Source organism: Antedon bifida, chromosome 1 (genome assembly GCF_963402885.1).
Source record: "Antedon bifida chromosome 1, ecAntBifi1.1, whole genome shotgun sequence".
NCBI classification, from domain to species: Eukaryota; Metazoa; Echinodermata; class Crinoidea; order Comatulida; family Antedonidae; genus Antedon; species Antedon bifida.
The window spans coordinates 26,562,310-26,581,924 of record NC_136226.1 but is presented as its reverse complement, the minus strand read 5'-3'; the positions used below and the strand labels follow the sequence as shown (position 1 = coordinate 26,581,924).

The window sequence follows — 19,615 nt, the reverse complement described above, 5'->3', positions numbered from 1 at the left end:
TTCAATTTGTTTACGACTAAATGCATCTTATTTTCTGGAATAAAAAAAAAACTAATATTGAAATATAGACATAATAATGCTGTCTGTAGTTTGGCTTATTTTCTGTATAAAAGAGTAAAATACATTCCTTGCCATACAACGTGATTGGACAATGTTCATATTTTACCTACTACTAACTTTATGTACTAAACTTAAAGATACTTTATTGATTGAGATTTCATGCCTAGTTTACCTGGATAAATCGATTCTAGCCCATTCTCTTCAAAGAACTAGCTATAAGGTTTATTTTCTATTCTATAAATGTATTTTATTTGGAATCGATGTTGTGTGCTGGGATTGGTTAAAGTATTGTCTTTATCTTTTTCATTCAATGAGCACACCGTTGAGATGCCTTTAGAAATGCTGAAAAGGTGAAATTGGTTGGTAATTTGGTGCGGCCTTCCTAAATTTTGAAAAAGGGGGTGAAGATTATATTTCAAAATCAAATGCAAAACATTGGGTTGAGTTAAGGATGTCATTAACAATTTTATTCATTCCCTATTTTAAAATCTTGTGGTCATATTCACATTTACACTTAGGCTAAGGTAAACACTTAACCTTAAAATAAAAAAGTGAGTGAGTAAGTGAATACAATTTAAGGGAATACTTAAATATTCATTTAGTTAAGTGAAATATTTAATATTTAAGGGAAGTATCTCACTTAATGTAAATGTGATTAGTGAATACAGCTACTGGATCCACCACTTTGGCGTAAGCGCATGGATGCTCATCATGAACGCAAGTATACATGTCACAGATGGGTGCATTTCTAGTTCTTTAAATCCTTGATATTAAATGAAATATTTAATTAAGAATTCAAAATCCTATCACTTTGAAAAGATTAACGACTTACGCTGACTGATCTAAAAAACCAACCGATTATTCTGTTAAAGCTTTTGATTGATTTTTCAAACATGACATCTTTTGGCTCTCAAATTTGAAATCATTGACACTTGATAGATTAGCATAAAGAGTAATTTAAAGATGATGCTATTGATTGGCATGTCGATTGACAAGTATGTGATTGACAGGTACATGTCATTGATCTGTTGATCTTGGAAATGTAGAACGATTTTTAGGTAATTTGAAAATAGACATCTTTATCCATCTTGGATGTTTAGTTTTGTACAACCTAAATAATAGCATAAAATACAGTGTAGGCTAAGATGTATTGTCTTCTAAAACACAATACACACAAAAATTAAGATGAATTAAATAACAAATAAATAAAACTTTGAATAGGCCATGTTGTACAGTGGTTTTAATCAAGTTAAATTAAAATCTTTTTTTTTTTCATCCAAATTTTTTTATGTCTTAAATTACTATATCTTACTACTGTAGGAATGGGAATACAAAGCTTTTTAAACAAAGTTTTATATGAGGCAGTTGTCCTGTACTGTATTTGGCATCAGAAATTATTTAAACAAAAATTGAAGTTATGACAGGATTTGAACCAACGACTCTGGGATTGGTAATCAAACACCAAACCACAGTGCCACTATTGGTGGCTTTACTTTTAAGGAACTCCTTTGTCTAAGTAATATGATTCTCCCAGATTCATTAATTTAAAACAATAAATTAATGATAGACAAAATTAATTCGCAATCATGTTTTGGCCTGCCCATAAATTACAAAATTATAATAGAGGTACTTGATATAAAGTTTATGATTATTATTACTATCTATTTACAATATGGTACACCTTCACATTCACAATATTGTATGAAATTGAATAAGTAGGCACCTGTTGTTGTTTGGCCTTATAATCATAAGGTTATAGGTTCGAGCCTGGTACCCACCATCTGTTTTGTCTGGGCAAGGTACTTTACTACTAAGTACACTACTTGCCTCTCTACTTAATAGTATAAGGTACCTGGGAGGTACAATCGCTTATGTGGTGGTCACAGCTGGCTACAACATTGTGGAATAGCCCAACAGAGAGTTGAGCATTTTCCTGATCGGAAAGTAATGTACTTAGATCACATCAATCAATCTATCAATTCACTGAATATGGTATACTTGAATCAACAAAACGTCATGGATTTTCTCTGTCCTTTAATATTGGAGGCATTTATTATGTACCAATTTGGGTGTACATATCAAGTTATTTGAAACATTCATAGAAAAAAAGACATTATTTAACCGTGTCCAAAAGTTATTCTACTGCAGTAACTTACATATTGTTTACTCTTTTTTACACTGTTTAACTACTTCATAAATTTCTACATTGATTAACTAAAATATTGCAGTTTAAAAATGTAGTTACTGAAGTAACTGCAGTAGAATTAATTTGAAATGATTCATAACAATTTTTTTTTTACTTGGATTTGTTAAATCAACTGAATAAATCAGTGTTTATTCAATTGCCAAATTCTAAAATGAAGTTGTTTTCATGAAACAATTTAATTAAGCATAAATTTATATGCTTTTGTATAATTGTTTATACCTAGTATTTATACCTACAGTACAAACAGACAGGGATAGTTATTCTGCATTAATGAAATTAAATCTTTTCCTAAAGATAAAATAGGACAATAAAGAGGACCATTAATGTAATAGGAGGTACTTAAGATAATTTTGATGTAATAAAGTAACACATCTATCGGGACGACTTCAAGGAACAGGTGCATTAGTATACAAATATTAGTGTTTATGAGTGCAAATAATTTCGAGAGGTGAAAGATGAAAATTATTTTTACCATAGCACGAATATAAAACATTCATTAGTAGATTCTTGTCTTTGCCATTGAAATTGTTTTTATCTTGTGATGGAAATACTATTGGAGTTCACACAGATTTTTGTTTTGTACGCAAGAAGTTTTTTTTTCATACACCAATAAATGAAAAAAAGTACTATTACATGATCGTTAAATTGTACATACTATTGCATGCCATGACCCACAATCGCCCAATCAAACAACATGAATTTATTTAGGTGTTATATAAATTCAAATTGAAGATACAAGGGTTGTACGTTCCTTTAAAATTGTGTTTAAATTACGTATCTCCCCAATTCTCCAATCCTTACATGCTGGTGTATATATTCCTTACAAATTTTGTTTTGGATTCTTATATTCAATTAAAAACGAATAAAATTAACATCAAAATGCATCAACTTCATTAAATATTAATATTATTACAAATTTAATCTACAAATGTCTACATTTACACGTACACATGTTTACGAGAAAAGTAACATGTCTACACGCAAATATATCCTCTTGTTTTCATAATATTATATCTCCTTGCAGATATTTATAAAAATACAGCTTTAATTTATTAATAATTTTCTTTTATCTGACATTAGCACACATATTGTTGGCTGACATACCTGACACGCTATTCTGATGGATTGCTGGAAGAAATAATTATAGAAATTATATGATATGTAATTGCACATTTTTAATTTAGGACGACATCTAGGGTTTAGATGAGGAAACGCTATAATCTACCCGGGGGTGTCTAGGGTTTTGTCCCGTAAACTCCCAACGTCATGTGATACATTTATGTGCCAAAATAAAATTATATTTGGGTTCGATCGTAGCAACAATCAGGAAAATTCTGACACAATCCAGTGAATATAATTAGCATTCAATGTTGTTTGCTGTTTTTATGAACATTCAAAGCAAGGTGGTTGAAGCGAGTTTGTCGGTCCCTGCGGAATCGAGTGCCATGAATGTATAAAGGAAGCGTCTTTCTTGTTTGTTTAGCTTAGCTAGCAGTGTAATGGTGACCTGTGCCTTGCAGATGTCATAGCTGAATTATCTAGAGACAGGAGCCTAGAAGCATAAAACATATTTATATTTTGACTAAATTTGTATAATTAGTTAGTATGAATTTTTTTAAATATAGAATAAAATAAGAAATAAGACAGATACTGTAGGTCCAGTGGTAAAATGTATCAAACTTGCTTTGCAATTATTTTTTTTTAAGGTTCATTTCATGAAATAAAAGAATTTTTTTGTTGATTAAAGCCTCAGTTTCGCACAAAAAAAAAATTATGGCCCAGGTGCCAATACTTAAAACTAGGTCTACATGGCTGTATTCCATGCCACACCTTATTTTAGGAAATGTAAACTACACCAGGTTAATTTCCCTGTACTGTAGTTATAACGGAAACATCACTCAATCAAAGACACAAAAGCCCCAAGTTTAGATGCCTGGAAATCAGCTAACCACTTTTGTCAAATCCTAGATTTTCATAGTTCAAAAATTAAAAACTGATAGTTGACTATACATAATTTATACGAGGCTTAAAGATGTATTGTCCCCAAAAACATGAAAATAGAGATTAATAAAATCAGACTTTGAATAGATTATTTTGTAGTTTTAATAAAGTCAGTCACTTCCGTAGAAATAAAAATGGAAAAAATTTATGTTTTCACTTTTAAAAAGACAAAATAAATGGTTAAATTCAACCAAAACCCATTGACTGGCAGCCAATTTGACTATTTTTTGCTTTAAATTGCATATTTTAGGTAAATAGATTTTTTTTTCTTGATCCAATTTTTTGTCAAAGTGGATAACTAGGTGACATTAAAATGGCATATAATCAACAAAAAAATGTTAAGAATTATTACAATACATCTTTAAGTAGAACCCCTTTTGGGGTGCCCCTATATCAAAGGTGTCCCCTTAGTAGGAGTTCTAATGTACTATTATTTTTTAATAATCTTTTACTACAGTCTATTAATCTCATATTCAAAATTGTATTATTAGTTAAACATAAAGTTAGTTAAAACTTATGGGAATTTGGCTATAGTACAGTAGTAAAGAACTCATTGTATACAGTTCAATCATGTGTTTGTTTGCGATACATTATAATTTATAAAACACCTTAGCTGGCCTTAATATTAAAAATGTTAAACTGTTATAAAGAAAAGTGAAACAATGGAAGAAAAATAGGAAAGTACATGCTTAATTAAAGGATCTAAAGGGACATTTCCTAACATGGATAGTTTCCAAAGTTCAAATCAAAACAGGAAAATTACAGGAATTACACGAAAAATATGCAATTCATCATTTACATTTCAAATAAACATGTGTAAAGCAATTACATAATCTGAATATGTAGAAAGAATTTAATAAAAAAATACCTTACCGCTCAATTACATTGGCACCACCAGCTAAAATTTCTATTTTTAAAGTACATTATGAAGAACATTTTATTAAAAAAATTACAATTTAACTCGAAATGTCACAATTAAAAGAAGTAAAAAATGACATTTACCCAAAAAGTCATCATGTCAGCTGTTCAATTTGAAGCAAAACCAAAATTTCTATTCAGGGGACACCAAAATGTTTATGAAAACACTTCCTGTGGATGAACGTGGTCAGATATATGTTAACACTACGGTTAACCTATACTAAAGAGACACCTTGTTGGGTCCAAGAGGTGTTCCCTTAATAAGGGTTCTACTGTGTTACTGTGACATAATCTTGGATAGTCATATATCATGTTTTACTTCAATAGATTCTTTGAGATTGTTGTAATCACAAATTCAAGAACTTATAATTCCATTAATTATACAATATTATGCAAGTAATAATTATTGGAACAGACAGAAAACATAATCATTAGTTTTATTAGATGTGTTCTTAACCAGTTCACCCATTATATCATTCTATATTTGATAAATCATCAAACGCAGATGATCAATCGCTTTCTCTGCTCGGCGGCTGAGGTGAATGGCCGTAGACAGACTAATAACTTTGTACAAATAAACTATTCACAACTAATACTTGAGCTTGTTTTACAGTCGTCCCGTGGGAAGCCAGTCTTACACCCAACTGACAACAAGGTCTCACTGCGCTTAATCAAATACTTAACAGCAGTTGGCTAAAATCATGAAAAAGCAAAAAAAAAACTGAAAGCAAATAAAGAAATGATGATCCACACACCTAAAAGCGCGAGTGTCGTTGGATCATTTGTTGCGATAATTGATACACTTCACAATCACTTTGCACTTACACCCTCTGTTGTGCAAACACCTGTTATGTCCCTAATCAACAAATGCGTTGTCACAATCTTGTGACACTAGCTGAAGTACAACTCAAAGGAGAATTACCGATCACCGATTCACCGGCCTTGTTTGTTTTTTGTCACGATTGATATTATGAAAATAAACAGTGATCTGCGTAGTTGACTCAGTAGGTATGTTTGTCAGAATTTGGTTGCCTTTGTGGTGATAATTAGGAATACACCTTTCTCATGAGTATTTCAACAGGTGGGGTAATTGCCTTTTTTTAAAGAATCATATAGCTATTACACATTCTGTACTTACACCCTTTTTATTCATCATCATCATCATCCGTTACGCTATTCAATTACAGTTATGTAGAACCCCTATTAAAAGGACACCTTCAGGACCAAATAGGAGTGTACTATCCTGAATAGAGCAACCCCAAAAAAGTAATTGCTTCATTTTCAATATCATACTCTTATAATATATTTCTTCAACTCCCTTCCATGAAAAAATTACCTTATCTTTGGGATCTTTTTCCTCTTTTAATTTAATCTCATTAAAACTAATTTGAAGTCTCACAAACAAACAATTTTACTGACCAGATCAAAAATATACATCCATTAATTGTTTTCAAATTTAAATCTTGTCTGTCTTGCTTGTAACTTACTCGGTAAAGACTCAAATTAAAAACTATTTTGTGGAGAATCATCCTTAATACAAAAATAATTTTTCATTTTGGATTTTTTTAATTAATTGTTCTATTTAAATTATTTTCTTCATACCTTATGTGACAACATACTATACTTACAACTCAACACCCACACTATGACACCTTAAAATATGCCTAATACCCACTCTAAGACACCTAAAGCTCTGTCTACACTATCTGACTAGACAATAAAAGTGTGATCATCATGTTCATATCATCATCATCATTTTTTTGTTTTTGTCACATAAAGTTTGATAGTGTAGACAAAGCTTTAGACACTTATCCAAATCACTTGTACCCACTAAACACAATACCTTAAAATAATTCAGCACCCACAAGTACAGTCAACTATACCAAACCAGACAACCTAGCCCAAAATGTCTGGTTTTCCGGAAAAGTGTTTAAAAAATGTTTCCGGTATTCAAGGCATTCGGTCTCGGAAGAAATTTATTGTCATACAATTTGTTGAGTTTTTGTAGCATTTACAATTTATCATTAAATCACATTACTTAAACGTCAACCTATGTATACAAATGTAATATATTAATTATTAAAACAACCTACTGTAAATCTAATATGAAATATCATCATGTCTATCAATTTCATAACTTTAATATATGAATATAGCTGAAATATGCCCATATTACTTCTCAATACACAGAATATTAATTAGAAACGATACAGATTTGTAAAAACTGTCAATGTTGTTAACGCTTGCGAAGATTCACGTTTGTCTCAAGTTTAGGAGTTCATATTGACTGGATATGATTAAACCTCTCAAGCATCAGTGACTTGTTCCCTTGTGGTCACCAAAAACGAAAGTTAATGTTTATGGACATAATTACTCCTTAATGTACAGTTCTGTACTCAGTCTGTGTTGGTGTGGCTGATTACGGAACGTGCACGTTGTGCTGAATAGGACTTAACGTCAGTCATATCCTAAAATTCAAAGATATCTAATTTATAGATTTGCAGGTTAGATTCAAAAGGTTATACTTTTTCATATATCGTATTAATATCATGTCTGATTATTTGTTTCAATTGAATATTTAATTCAAATTTAAACTCTACAAATCCTCCATAAGGAAAATTGAATGAATGAATTGCTTGATTAAATCGGTAATACCAGGTGACTTTAAAATCTAATGACAAAAAATTGATGTTTGGATTTATTATGGAACCATTCTCATTCAAGAACAAATGAGTAAAATTATAAAAGACATTTTTAAATAAAGTTTTAATATTAGGTAAACTACTTTGTTTTATCAACAAAGTATCCTCTTTATAAGGGTTTCCCCACTGTATAGTTATATATACATATTGTTTCTTTTAACGTTTATATTATTTTTTCTAGTCTGTTTCACAGTTCCCTGAATAGGGGAGGTCTCCCCTGTATAAGAGAGATAGATCGTTTTACTATAATGTTAGGCTATCGAATATCAGTACCTGAACTTTTTCATTTGTACTTTTCACAAATATGAAATATTACTTAATGTGTACATTCTTAATGTTCATTTAGGATGTAATATTATGCATTGCAATGGACGACTAATTTACTGGCAATGTTGCATGATATGCCTTGGGGAAAGTGTGTTGAGTTATTAAAAACACATTGCATAGTTAGAATATAATATAATAATTCTAGGTATGAATGCATTTGAAGAATTGATAACAGCTTACAAATTTAAAGTTGTCAAAAGACTTTTTCTGCAGTTGTTTTTATAGTTCATTCAATTCAGTTTGCTTAATAAAAAATGGTGGCAAATTTAATTTGGTTGTTTTAAGGTTTTCTGATAAAACCAGTGTTTGGAAAATGGGCTGGCATTTATCAATCTTTTTGCTTAAGTCAAGATAGTTAATATTGCTTAAGTGAAGTGAAGATAGTAATTTAAACAGCAAGTGAACAACTTTATCCATCAAACCAGTCCTTTTTTATTTTATTTTATTTTTTATGTCTTTAGGCAATGTGGCCAAGGATTACCAATAGTAAATTAATCACTGTCCTATCAGATAGATGTTAATCCCCCTGATACAGGGACTATTTTGTCAACCAGTTCACCGGGATAACTCCCTACTCTTCTTGAATAATGAACTGGGTTCTTTAAAGTGCACACAGGTTATAGCTGTGTATACTGGACCTTTATCTGAATCGAGGACTTTTATCTAGTAATTTTTATTTCTTCGGTTGTCCATCTGTTAATGGTTTTCATCACCAAGACGTTTTAACATTGGGAAAGATGTTAATTTGATTTGGCATGCCTCGATATCCGCCGCGTCAACTCAGTTCAAGGACAGCTCTTGGAGCGGTGCATTACTCTGATTTTTTGCTTCCTTCCTCCTCAATGTGTTTAATTAGTGGCTGGCCTTTATTGAAAAACCTGTGAGAAATTTCACTAGGAGGACTCACTGATGGTATTAACGTAATAAATTACAGATATGGATTAAATATAGATTAAGAAGATTTATTAAGAAGTTTTCAGTGAATAAAATGAGTCAGGAAAAAGTAAATATTCAAGTTTTATTTTAAAATCTGTGATAAATTTCACTAGGAGGACTCACTGATGGTAGTAATAGATTACAGATATGGATTGAAGATATAGATTAAGAAGATTTATGAAGTTTTCAGTGAATAAAATGAGTCGGGAGAAAGTAAATAATATACAAGTTTTATTTTAAAATCTGTGATAAATTTGGTATAAATGTAATTAATAGATTACTACAGATATGGATTAAATGTAATAAGAGATTAAGATTTACTAAAGTTTCCAGTGAATAAAATGAATCAGGAGAAACTAATTATTACTATTGAAAAACCTGGATGTGGATTCAATCTGATAGATTAAGATTTACTGAAGTTTTCAGTGGATAAATTGAGTCAGTAAAAAGTAATTTACGAATCATGAAAATTAATCATCATTTTAATAAAAGATCACTTGTGTTAATCTAATTTACATTGTATTTTTAGCGTCATTGTTATTTTTAATATTGACTGGCAGATATCCTGTTTAAAATTATAGTTCTTGGAAATCTCTGGTATTTCCTAAGCTTGTTCCCACTTGAACGCAATACAAGACGTAACCGCACCGCAAGTAATCAAAACGCGGTGGATCACCCGAACTGTCGCTTGCGATTTGTCAACTCACTTGCATCTACGTTGTTTCGTGTGGAAATCAAGCCTAAAGCTCTGTCTACATTATCAAACTTGTTTGACAAAAAATGTGTGATGTTCCCAAATATGGTGGTGATATGCCTAAATATGGTAGTGATATGCCTAAATATGATAGTGATATGCCTAAATATGGTAGTGATATGACATAATCATATGCATATCACATTTTTTTGTCGCATAAAGTTTGATAGTGTAGACAGAGCTTTAGATATGACCAGAAACGTTGTATTTCTAAAGATATTTTGGAATCTTTATAAATAAATGGTGTTTTTAGTTGAGTTGTTGAGATTGCAATTGTGACCAACAAACATATCCCGTGTGAGGTTGTGTGTAGTACAGATAGTTACTATATCCATTTCTATGAATTATCATTTTCAAAGGAATAATAAATATTTATGCAAGTTGTTAATTTCTCTTTCTATAGATGGCGCTAGACAATGTTTCTTTAACTAGGCATTCACATTTTATAAACTGTGACGTATTTTGTATTCTGATATAGTCACTGTTGACAACATTTTTCAACAGATTTAAACTATAATTGTTAAGACTACAGCCAACCCATATTTAACAAGCCTATTAAAGGGACACTCTGTTGGACCTTGAAGATGTTAGTAATGTTCTACTGTATACAAATTTAATTAAGAATCTGTATCATGTAAAGCATCATTTCAACCAGTTTTTCTGAAACATTTTGTAATACTAAAATATTATTGCTAATGGTGTTTGGTTGGACTAGAGTATTCAAGTATTCATTTTCTTTTTCTTTTAGGGGTTAGAAAGTGCCCTCAACAATGTGATGCAGATGTATGGACACAGTCCAGAAAGTGTGAGTCCAGTGCAGAAGGTGATGTCCTCATTGACAGCTGCTTACACACCCACAATCACGTCAATATTCTCACAAGCTGGTCAAGATAACCATGTAACATCGCTCCACCACAACGAGACTGACAGGCGATATAACGATCGTGAAGCACCACCGAAAGAAACAAACACCCGGACAATTGATCTAAATAGAACCCGAGATTTCATGTCTCGTGGACCGATCTCCCTGACGCAGCATCGCAGTGCTCGTGAGTCTCACGAAACGCACAGTGATATTAGTGATATGGATAATGGAAGTCTACACAGCGAAATGGAATCTTCGCATTCTTTGCCGCTTCACCTCTCCGCGTTACATTACGACCGTAATCGTGTAATTAGCAGGCTACGAAATTCTGAAAAGCACGACAAAGAACCTCACAGTATAATTCTATCGCCTTCTACTGAGTTAACTGTACCGCAAAGGAGAGAGATCCGTCATGAATCGATATCGGAAGACTGTTCACGTCTTTGCACAAAATGCAATGAAGATCTGAATATCTCAACTAGTTTTAAATGTGTCCATTGTCAGATCATATTCCTTGATCATGTGATGTACACCATACACATGGGTTGCCATGGTTTCCGGGAGCCCTTTGAGTGCAATATATGTGGATACAAATGCAAGGACAGATACGAGTTTGCCTCGCATTTGGCACGAGGAAAGCATTTTTGATGTCAGCATATTGTAGAGGCTTTGTTATAACGTAGCGTATTTTCCAAAGATGTTTCAAATATGTATATAATAATATATACAAAATATTTGATGATATACACATATATTATATATATATATGTATATATTTAATTTATACATGATTATGATATGTGATTATATACATGCGTATGTATATATTTTAAGTATTATATACATTAAAGTATATAGATATATAATATATTTATATGGATATGGCTATATAAATATGTACACGGTATACATGGTTAGGTTGTTACATAATGTAAAATAAGAGAATGCTTAGCAGTAATCTTATAGCTCCAGATCTGGCATGTGTGTGTATATATAATGTTGATGCAGATTTAGTTTTCTAATGTCAAAATATTCACAGTTTATGGATGAACGATTTGTTTAAAGAGCAGGTGGAGGAAGTAGTATTATTGCAAGAGTAATATTTATTTTTTCCAACTATTTACATAGATATTTTAAAGTGTATAAGAATGCAGTGTAGTTTTTGACTGGTGACTCTAATGTCACCATTGTGATGATGTCATGAGTTTTCTTGTGATGTCATAAGTGTTCCTGTGATGTCGTAAGTGTTTCTGTGATGTCATAAGTGTTGTTGTGATTAGATGTCGCCAAGGTTTTGGTAACATCATTGGTTTATAGTAAATCACATCGTTTGAGATTGGTATTATTTGTGTACTAAATATGTCACAGGTGTATTTGTGATGTCATAAGTGTTCCAGTGATGTCATAATTAATATGATATCAATATAGGTATGTATACCACATAGTATGTAGGCCTATACTGTCTCAGGCTTCTGGTGTTTTTCTGCCTAGATTTAAAGGGTTGTTTGTGCATAACTTGCTAGGCTTTCATCCTTGCGTACCCCACCTTGATCAGTGCATATATGCTGAATATCGTAAATGCATGCATATGAATATGCTAATGAGGATGAAGAGTGCTGTAACCTTTGACCTTTAAATCCATCCTGCAATTTTTATTTAAGAAAATGCCTTACAATAGCCAAAGACCCACAAAATAATATGTTAACTAATGTACAGTATATAGAGATATACAAAGTTTATATATGAACAATATATAGAAATATATCAAATAAAAAAGACTTGTACTATTATAGTCTATTGCTAGGGATTATGTGAAGTTTTCATTCGGGAAGAGCTTGAGATGACAACCTTACCGACCACTGGTAATGCCATTTGGTTGGCATATTGTCTTTTAGAATTACATTTTAAATGTACTTCGTCAACTAAATAATCAAATTACAATATTAACATTTGGTAAGCAATATCAGGAAATTAAATGTTTTGAAAATTTGAAATAATATATTAATCATACACCCAGACCCCAAGAGATGTTCACTAAATGTTTATGAATGTTAAGGAATGTGTCACATGACCAAGATGTAGTACTCAATCTAGTAATGTATTTATAGCCTTGTTAAAGTAATGTCCACCTCCAAAAAGCTTTATAAGTACTAAATGCTATTATGTCTATCGATGAGAACTATATTATGTAATAATTATAAGGGAAGATATTGTACATTTCTCAGCTGTGCCTTGTATGTTTACAACACCAGACATCTGGTAATAGTGATGCAGTACCACTTTATTTCTAGCAAGTGTTCTGGGACAGAGCATAAATACAAATACAAATGCCAGCTTGGAAACTTGCTCCTTGAGATTGATGTGTATAGTGTTTAAGCATAGTAACACAAAAAGCTCTTTATCACAATTACATGATAGATCGTACCATGATAGTAACTGCATAGTCTTAAAGTAGGCTTGCTTACAGCAGAATTTCTAATCTTAAGACTATAGAAAAAATATGAATGGCACATTCAAGTCTGTACCCAGGATTTTCACTTGATAATTCTGTTTTACCCAAAAAGGGACAGGCAAGCATAAGCAACTGCTATGAACTAGGAAACCAAGATCAAATTTGTCTGCTATACAGTCTAGCCACTTTAGCTATTGGCCAAAATGGATTGTCATTAGCTAGGTCTATTTTTGCTGGTGATCTGTAGTTTAGAAGGAGATTCGTTCAAACCCTACTGAGCTCCTTAGCTACAACATTTTGTAAAACTACATGATTGCCATACTGATGCAGGGGATTGTGCACCACCAAGAGTTGTTTCCTTGCAAAGTGGTCCAACCCTGTACAGTCATTCACTACTACTACCTCGCTGTCCCTCTCGTACATTGTGGTAATTGTCGTACTTGTTTAGTACATGTGTGGATACATAATGCAACTATTTTGCTTCAATTATGCAATTTTCCAATCAGTTAAAAGGTTACACAAAATATGTAATTTACAGTAAACAAGTGAGATAATAATAATAATAATAATTGAAAATATGTATTTAAATGTATATATTAATTTGTATGCTGGCAAGCAAAAGAAAAGCCTAATAATGTAGTCTATTTGGTTCAGTGATTTTTCCTAAGTAAAACAGATTAGAAACTATGACTGCCATTTTATGAATGGTTGCCATGATATTCCAATTATTTAACCCAATTACTGTACACTATTTTAAAATTAACTTATTTTACCCAGATATGTTTGGCATTTTAGCCATATGTTTGCTGTGAATGAATAGGAAAAAAAATGATATATTTTATGTATTTTTGATAATGATTTTTGAGTTACGACAATGTGTGGTGAATTTGATCGTGGATCACGATAGATTTTAAATTATTTGCAATTGAGGTTTTAGTAGAAATTGGCACAGTACTCCCGCTTTGTTAATTATTATTATTCGGCACTGTTGTTATTATTGATGTGTAAAGCTGTGTTCAAAACGTATTTTTTGCTTACCAAATATTTTTTGTCAATTCGTTTTAGATGATTTGCTACCACGTGCAATTTGGGAATTATTTGTTTCGGTATTTTTAGCATTTTAAAATGTTTGATAAGCGTCCGTCACCAGAAGACAAACCTTGTTGTTAAATTATGCACATAGTAATGTTAATCTATATATTTATTAATGCTATTGGTTGATGTTTCAAATTAATTTGTTTTTGTGATCATGAGTTTTATTATCGTTAACTCTATTCTACTACAGTTACTGCAGTAACTGCATTTTGTTTACTGATTAACATATTTATGCAAATATTTAGGAAACCTTTTTGTGTAATCATACACACCATGTATTGCAGTGAACAGGGAGTTGTTATTAGTTATTAGTTCTAATTAACAACTCCCTGCAATGACTAACCCAAATTGCCGACATTGAAATTGAAATCGTACCTAAAAATTATCATTACTGCAGTAAATGGAATAGAGTAATTTTGACATGACCCGTGTTACTTTATGTACCCAGAATTATTAAATAATTTTAGCAATATTTGAAGTCAAGTTTGTTGGCACTGTTGTAAATTGTAGCTCTTGAGTTTTAAAGATTTCACAAATAAAATTTGTGATGTCTCGCCTTTCATTAAAGCTCTTGATTGGTTAAAACATACAGCGAAGAAAGCTGTATAGGTATATGCAAATGGGTTGTAACATTGTTTCGTACTGTTTTATTTGATAGTGAAAGTGATTGCAACCAAATTGACGATGATGAAAGAATTTATAGAGGGCGATCTTTGTAAAATCTATTTATGTTATTACTATACTGCATCTATTTTGTCAGTGTTTGGTTCATCTATATATTTACTTTATTGAGTGATCATTAACTTAATTGCCTTGAATTTGTTTATTACTTGATTACTATTATTATCTCTTGATTATTAGAATGCTAAATATAAATTACTAATGTATTGCTACTTTTTAATTACTTCTTCATTTAATATTAATATTGTTGTATACATATGTTATATTATAACACACCTGATTGTATCTTTATTTGGTTAATTATCCATCACTTGCTTAGTATTAGTTCTATCTAAAAGAGAAAAGTAATATCTAATGTTGATAATTAATGGGCTCTAATACACATTCAGCTTTTGTAAACATTTTTGGCACGTGAAGTTGTTGACTGATTCGCATACAAAAATCGCCTAAAACTGTTCTACTGTGCGTCCAAAATTGGATCTCTGCTTTTTTAATTGCCAAGCCTTCATCAATGATTTACGATGGATAAATTGACTAAAAGTTTTAAATTAAAATTTGGAACAGTAGGTGTGTTATAAAACAAATAATGAATGTTATGTATTTGTTGAATGGAGAGAATATTGACTTCTCTATTCAACATGCCTCGTTAAATAGATCATGCAGTCAATCTTTCAACTCATGAAATATTCTCACTATCCAACTCATAAACATTCAATATTTGTATACTATTTAACAACATTATCATCATCGCCATAATTATATCAACATAGCATTTTCATCATAATCATCATAATTGTAATGATTAATTACTATGTTTTAAACATTATTACCTTGATTGAATATTTTCTTTTGCTTTCTCTTTGAGGTTCGATGACTATAGTTTGTTTCGCATATAAGCCTTTCTTTAAAAATAATAGTAATATCATAAAAATGTGAGCATAGTAAATGTTTTTTAAGTTGCTGTCATCAAAGCATCTAAATGAGTGCATGTAGATATCAAGCGTACACCTTGAATAGACTTACTGAGTATTGCTAATTAGTGTGAAAGTTGTGTAGCAAAGCAATCTGTTTAATTGGCAGGACCAAGGGGAATGAGATTGTGATGCAGTTGACTGCTCACCAGCCCCCCGAACCCTTGATTCCTTTTATTGTGCCTTTTTTAATTTCAGAAAATAAATGACTTTGCCAAGCTATTAATTGCTGAGTTTTTGTTTATTGTTTAAAGCCATTCCATTACACTTCATTGCATGATATATACGGGCATATCATTTCTTACCAATAGTTAACCAAATCATATTAATAATACAGCAGAATCCCTCCTTTGGGACTTCACTTCTATTTAGGGAACACCTCTGCTTAAGGTCATTTGCACTTGCTCCGGTTCTTATCCGGCTCCAGCAGATAATATTGACATGTGACTATGTTCATATTGATTGCATGAAAACGAAGCAGTGAGGTTCGATTTTATTTGAGAGGACACATTCCTATGAAACAAAATGAAGGTTTAACGTTAAAGGACAAACTAAGTGTACTAACTACTAACTGTAGTGTATGTGTCTATTGCATTTTTAAATTCATGCCATCTGATTGCTTAATAGCTGTGATATTGTCAACCATTGGCATGCAATAGTCTTTTTATGGAAAGTTATTTGTACGATGACAATATACTTAGAAGTTAGGCCTGCATATGTAGCTGAGCAGTCAGGAACCAGTATCGCTTGTGGTAAGCACTATATTAAAGAAATATAATGGCAATAAGCAAATATTATCCTCTCATAAACCAAGTATATTAGCCGCAGAGATTTTAATACTAGACTGCTCCATATTGGCATTTTATGTAATGTGTCAATGATTTGACCAATCACAAGCAATGACTCCTTCCACTCATAGAACAATTGAACTTGCACTTGTGATTGGTCAAGTACAGAAAGATGTACAACTATTGCCAACCAGGCCTTTCTTTTGACATTTGCAAAGTTGTCAAACATCAGCTATAATAATAATAATACAATTTAAATATATAATATTTTAAATGAAGAGAAATATTACAATACGTAAACCTTCTTAAAATACATGTCCATTTTCCGTCCTATCCATTTTTTTGTACAGTCTTTTTTCTTTTTTTGACTTTCATAATTAACATTGACCATTGAATCTTGTATTCTTTTTAATTTCTATATTCGATATGTCTAGTTATATTCTCAAAAATGTACCGTCCGTAACAAAAAAATACTGTGGAATGCCTCTATATTATTATTAATTAAAACTTCTTAAAGTACCATAACAGAATTATTATTGCTTTTCTTCATGCAAACGGAGTGCGTACATTTTCTCATAATACGGCATAGATGCGTTGACGCATATTTTCACATCTTCTGATAGATCAGCTCGGTCTGCTGGTGGATTAGATTTGTAAAAACACTGACTTGCAAAAGCATTATCATAATAACCACATAATTGGTTTCCTTTCATAAAATGTTTACAAAACTTCCAATTCTTTACAACACTATCTCCTGCTTTCCAACTCAACAGTTCGTCTTTATACTGAATTCCTGTCCGCTTGCAAAACTCTCTTAAGATGAATTCTGGTGTTTCCAAAAGATCATCAGAATCTATGATTACTGGGTTTGGCTCGATTCCAGTTTTTACAAGATGCTCGTAGAGTTGGAAACTTTCTCCAAAAAAATACTTTTCTGAAATAAGATTGTTATTGTTTTCCAACGGATATTCACATTTATATACCTTTCCCATTTTTTCTAACACTTTTTTCCAAGATAAGAAAACCTTTAATGGATTACGAATCAAGAATACATGGCGGTAACCTTTTGGCAACATGTGCAGCTTCCATGCAATACCGCATGACATATCTTTGACAAACACAACTTTCTTGTCTGGATATTCTGCCATCAACAAATTCTCTTTTATGAACTTGTATGTTGCCTTGTCTGTTTCCCAACCAGCATCAAATCCTAAGTCAACCTGACTTGTTTTAGCTATAATTTTCTCATGATTTTTTGCAAAATCTACTGATGGCGGGAACTTCTCTGGTCCACGGATGAACGCAGACGCGTATGGCTCATGTATGATCTGAACGTCGTCAAGGTTACTCATGCATTTTGAAAACGCAGTAGACACTGTACGAGGAATGCACCAGAGAATAACACGAACTTGCTTATCATCAGCCATGTTTTATATTAAATAGAATAAAGCAGTGTATATAGTCTATAGCTCTTACTTTAAACATATGCTGATGTACCATTAATTTTAATGACTGCTTTTGTTTTTATGTTTTTAAATATCAGTGAATAGAATAATACATATTAAATTTAAACAATTACTTTACGAGCAAGTGAGTGGCCACGCGATCCATTATACAAACGGCCCATTAAAAGCAGTATGGTAAAAAAAACAGTACGCCCAACTACGGTGCATTAAACTAAAGTGTTTCTGTGAAATTATGAAATGGAGATCCCTACTAAAAATTCTCAATATTGTGCTTTAGGTTTAGCCTTTTGTTTTCAATATTACTTACAAACATAGACCCCACTAACCTGTCAATATTATGTCATTTATACAGTACAGTAGGGGGTGGGGGGGGGGGGGTAGTGGAGCAGGCTGGTTTCTCCCTGGGACATTTTCCATTGCACATTTTTCCATGGAAACCAGCCCAGAACCTACAGTAGGATAGTCTCTGTTATCAAGATGTATTGAAAGCAAAGACGCCATTAACATTTTTCTAAGTGTGTTCTAGTGGGAGAGGTCTAGTCTCTGCTTGCGATTTGCCTGGACTAAAGTACAGTATTATGCAGTACAACATACGAAGTAGTCACACTAACGTTACGAGCTTAAAACTGGCGTGGTTAAAATGCCAGTTGTACACGCACAATGTTTTCAGCCATTATTTACAATTCACATGCTTTCAGATACAAGAGCTGAATAAATTATTTTATCAGCAATCAAATTTAAAATGCTGATACATTAAAAAAAACATTATCAAGCATCACTGGAGTTATTCTCTGGCATTAGTGGGGTAGATGTGGGTATGTAGCTGTCGTACATATAACGCTGAGGATGTGGTGTTGCGAGTGGGTCAAAACCACTGCCTAGTTCACACACAAAGGCAAGGCTTACATTGTACGTGTGAACTTCAACCATCCAATAATGACAAATAAGACAATTTTAGATATGTATATTTTTTTATTTTGTCTATATTACAATAACATACTTCATAAATCACACTATATTTGACAGAACAAATTTTGTGAAAAATTAATGTGACCACCAGGCTGTTAAAACTATTCAAACAGGGTACAATAAAAACGATTAACTTCACATGAAGGGGATAAAAAGTTCACATTAATAGTTTTACATGGGATACAATATTTAAAAGGATTTGGGAATCATTTGGTACGGTAACACTCTTTTTTTTTGTTTTAAACACCTTTAGCGATTTATAAATAAAACAGATTTTGACCAACATTGTCTTTTTACAATAATTTGAAGAAAATTTACAAAAAGTGTTTTCTTCGTTGTTAGGAAAGACTTTAAAATTAAATTTAATATTTTTTGTTTAATTTAAATGTGTTAAGACAATCCGATGGAATGCTCAAACAACAAT

At 31.8% G+C, this 19,615-nt stretch overlaps 2 protein-coding genes across 4 annotated transcripts in view; one reads left to right on the top strand and one right to left on the bottom strand.

Annotated features, from left to right (window-relative positions):
* LOC144847714 (uncharacterized) overlaps positions 1-16,194 on the top strand; it is a 56,411-nt gene extending 40,217 nt beyond the window's left edge. For all 3 annotated transcript variants that reach the window (XM_078704219.1, XM_078704211.1, XM_078704227.1), the window contains one exon: positions 10,653-16,194. In XM_078704219.1, the coding sequence (XP_078560345.1) occupies positions 10,653-11,417 (765 nt within the window). In that variant the 3' untranslated portion in view covers positions 11,418-16,194. The remainder of the gene's footprint in view (positions 1-10,652) is intronic.
* Positions 16,195-17,289: 1,095 nt separating this feature from the next.
* Positions 17,290-18,183, bottom strand: LOC144835672 (uncharacterized). The gene has a single exon (XM_078690742.1). It carries the CDS (start codon positions 18,181-18,183, stop codon positions 17,290-17,292), a length of 894 nt encoding a protein of 297 aa, XP_078546868.1.
* Between the last annotated feature and the right edge of the window lie 1,432 nt (positions 18,184-19,615).

Excerpts from the sequence above, each read along its gene's own strand:
- LOC144835672 (XM_078690742.1), bottom strand. The coding sequence starts at position 18,183 with ATGGCTGATGATAAGCAAGTTCGTGTTATTCTCTGGTGCATTCCTCGT.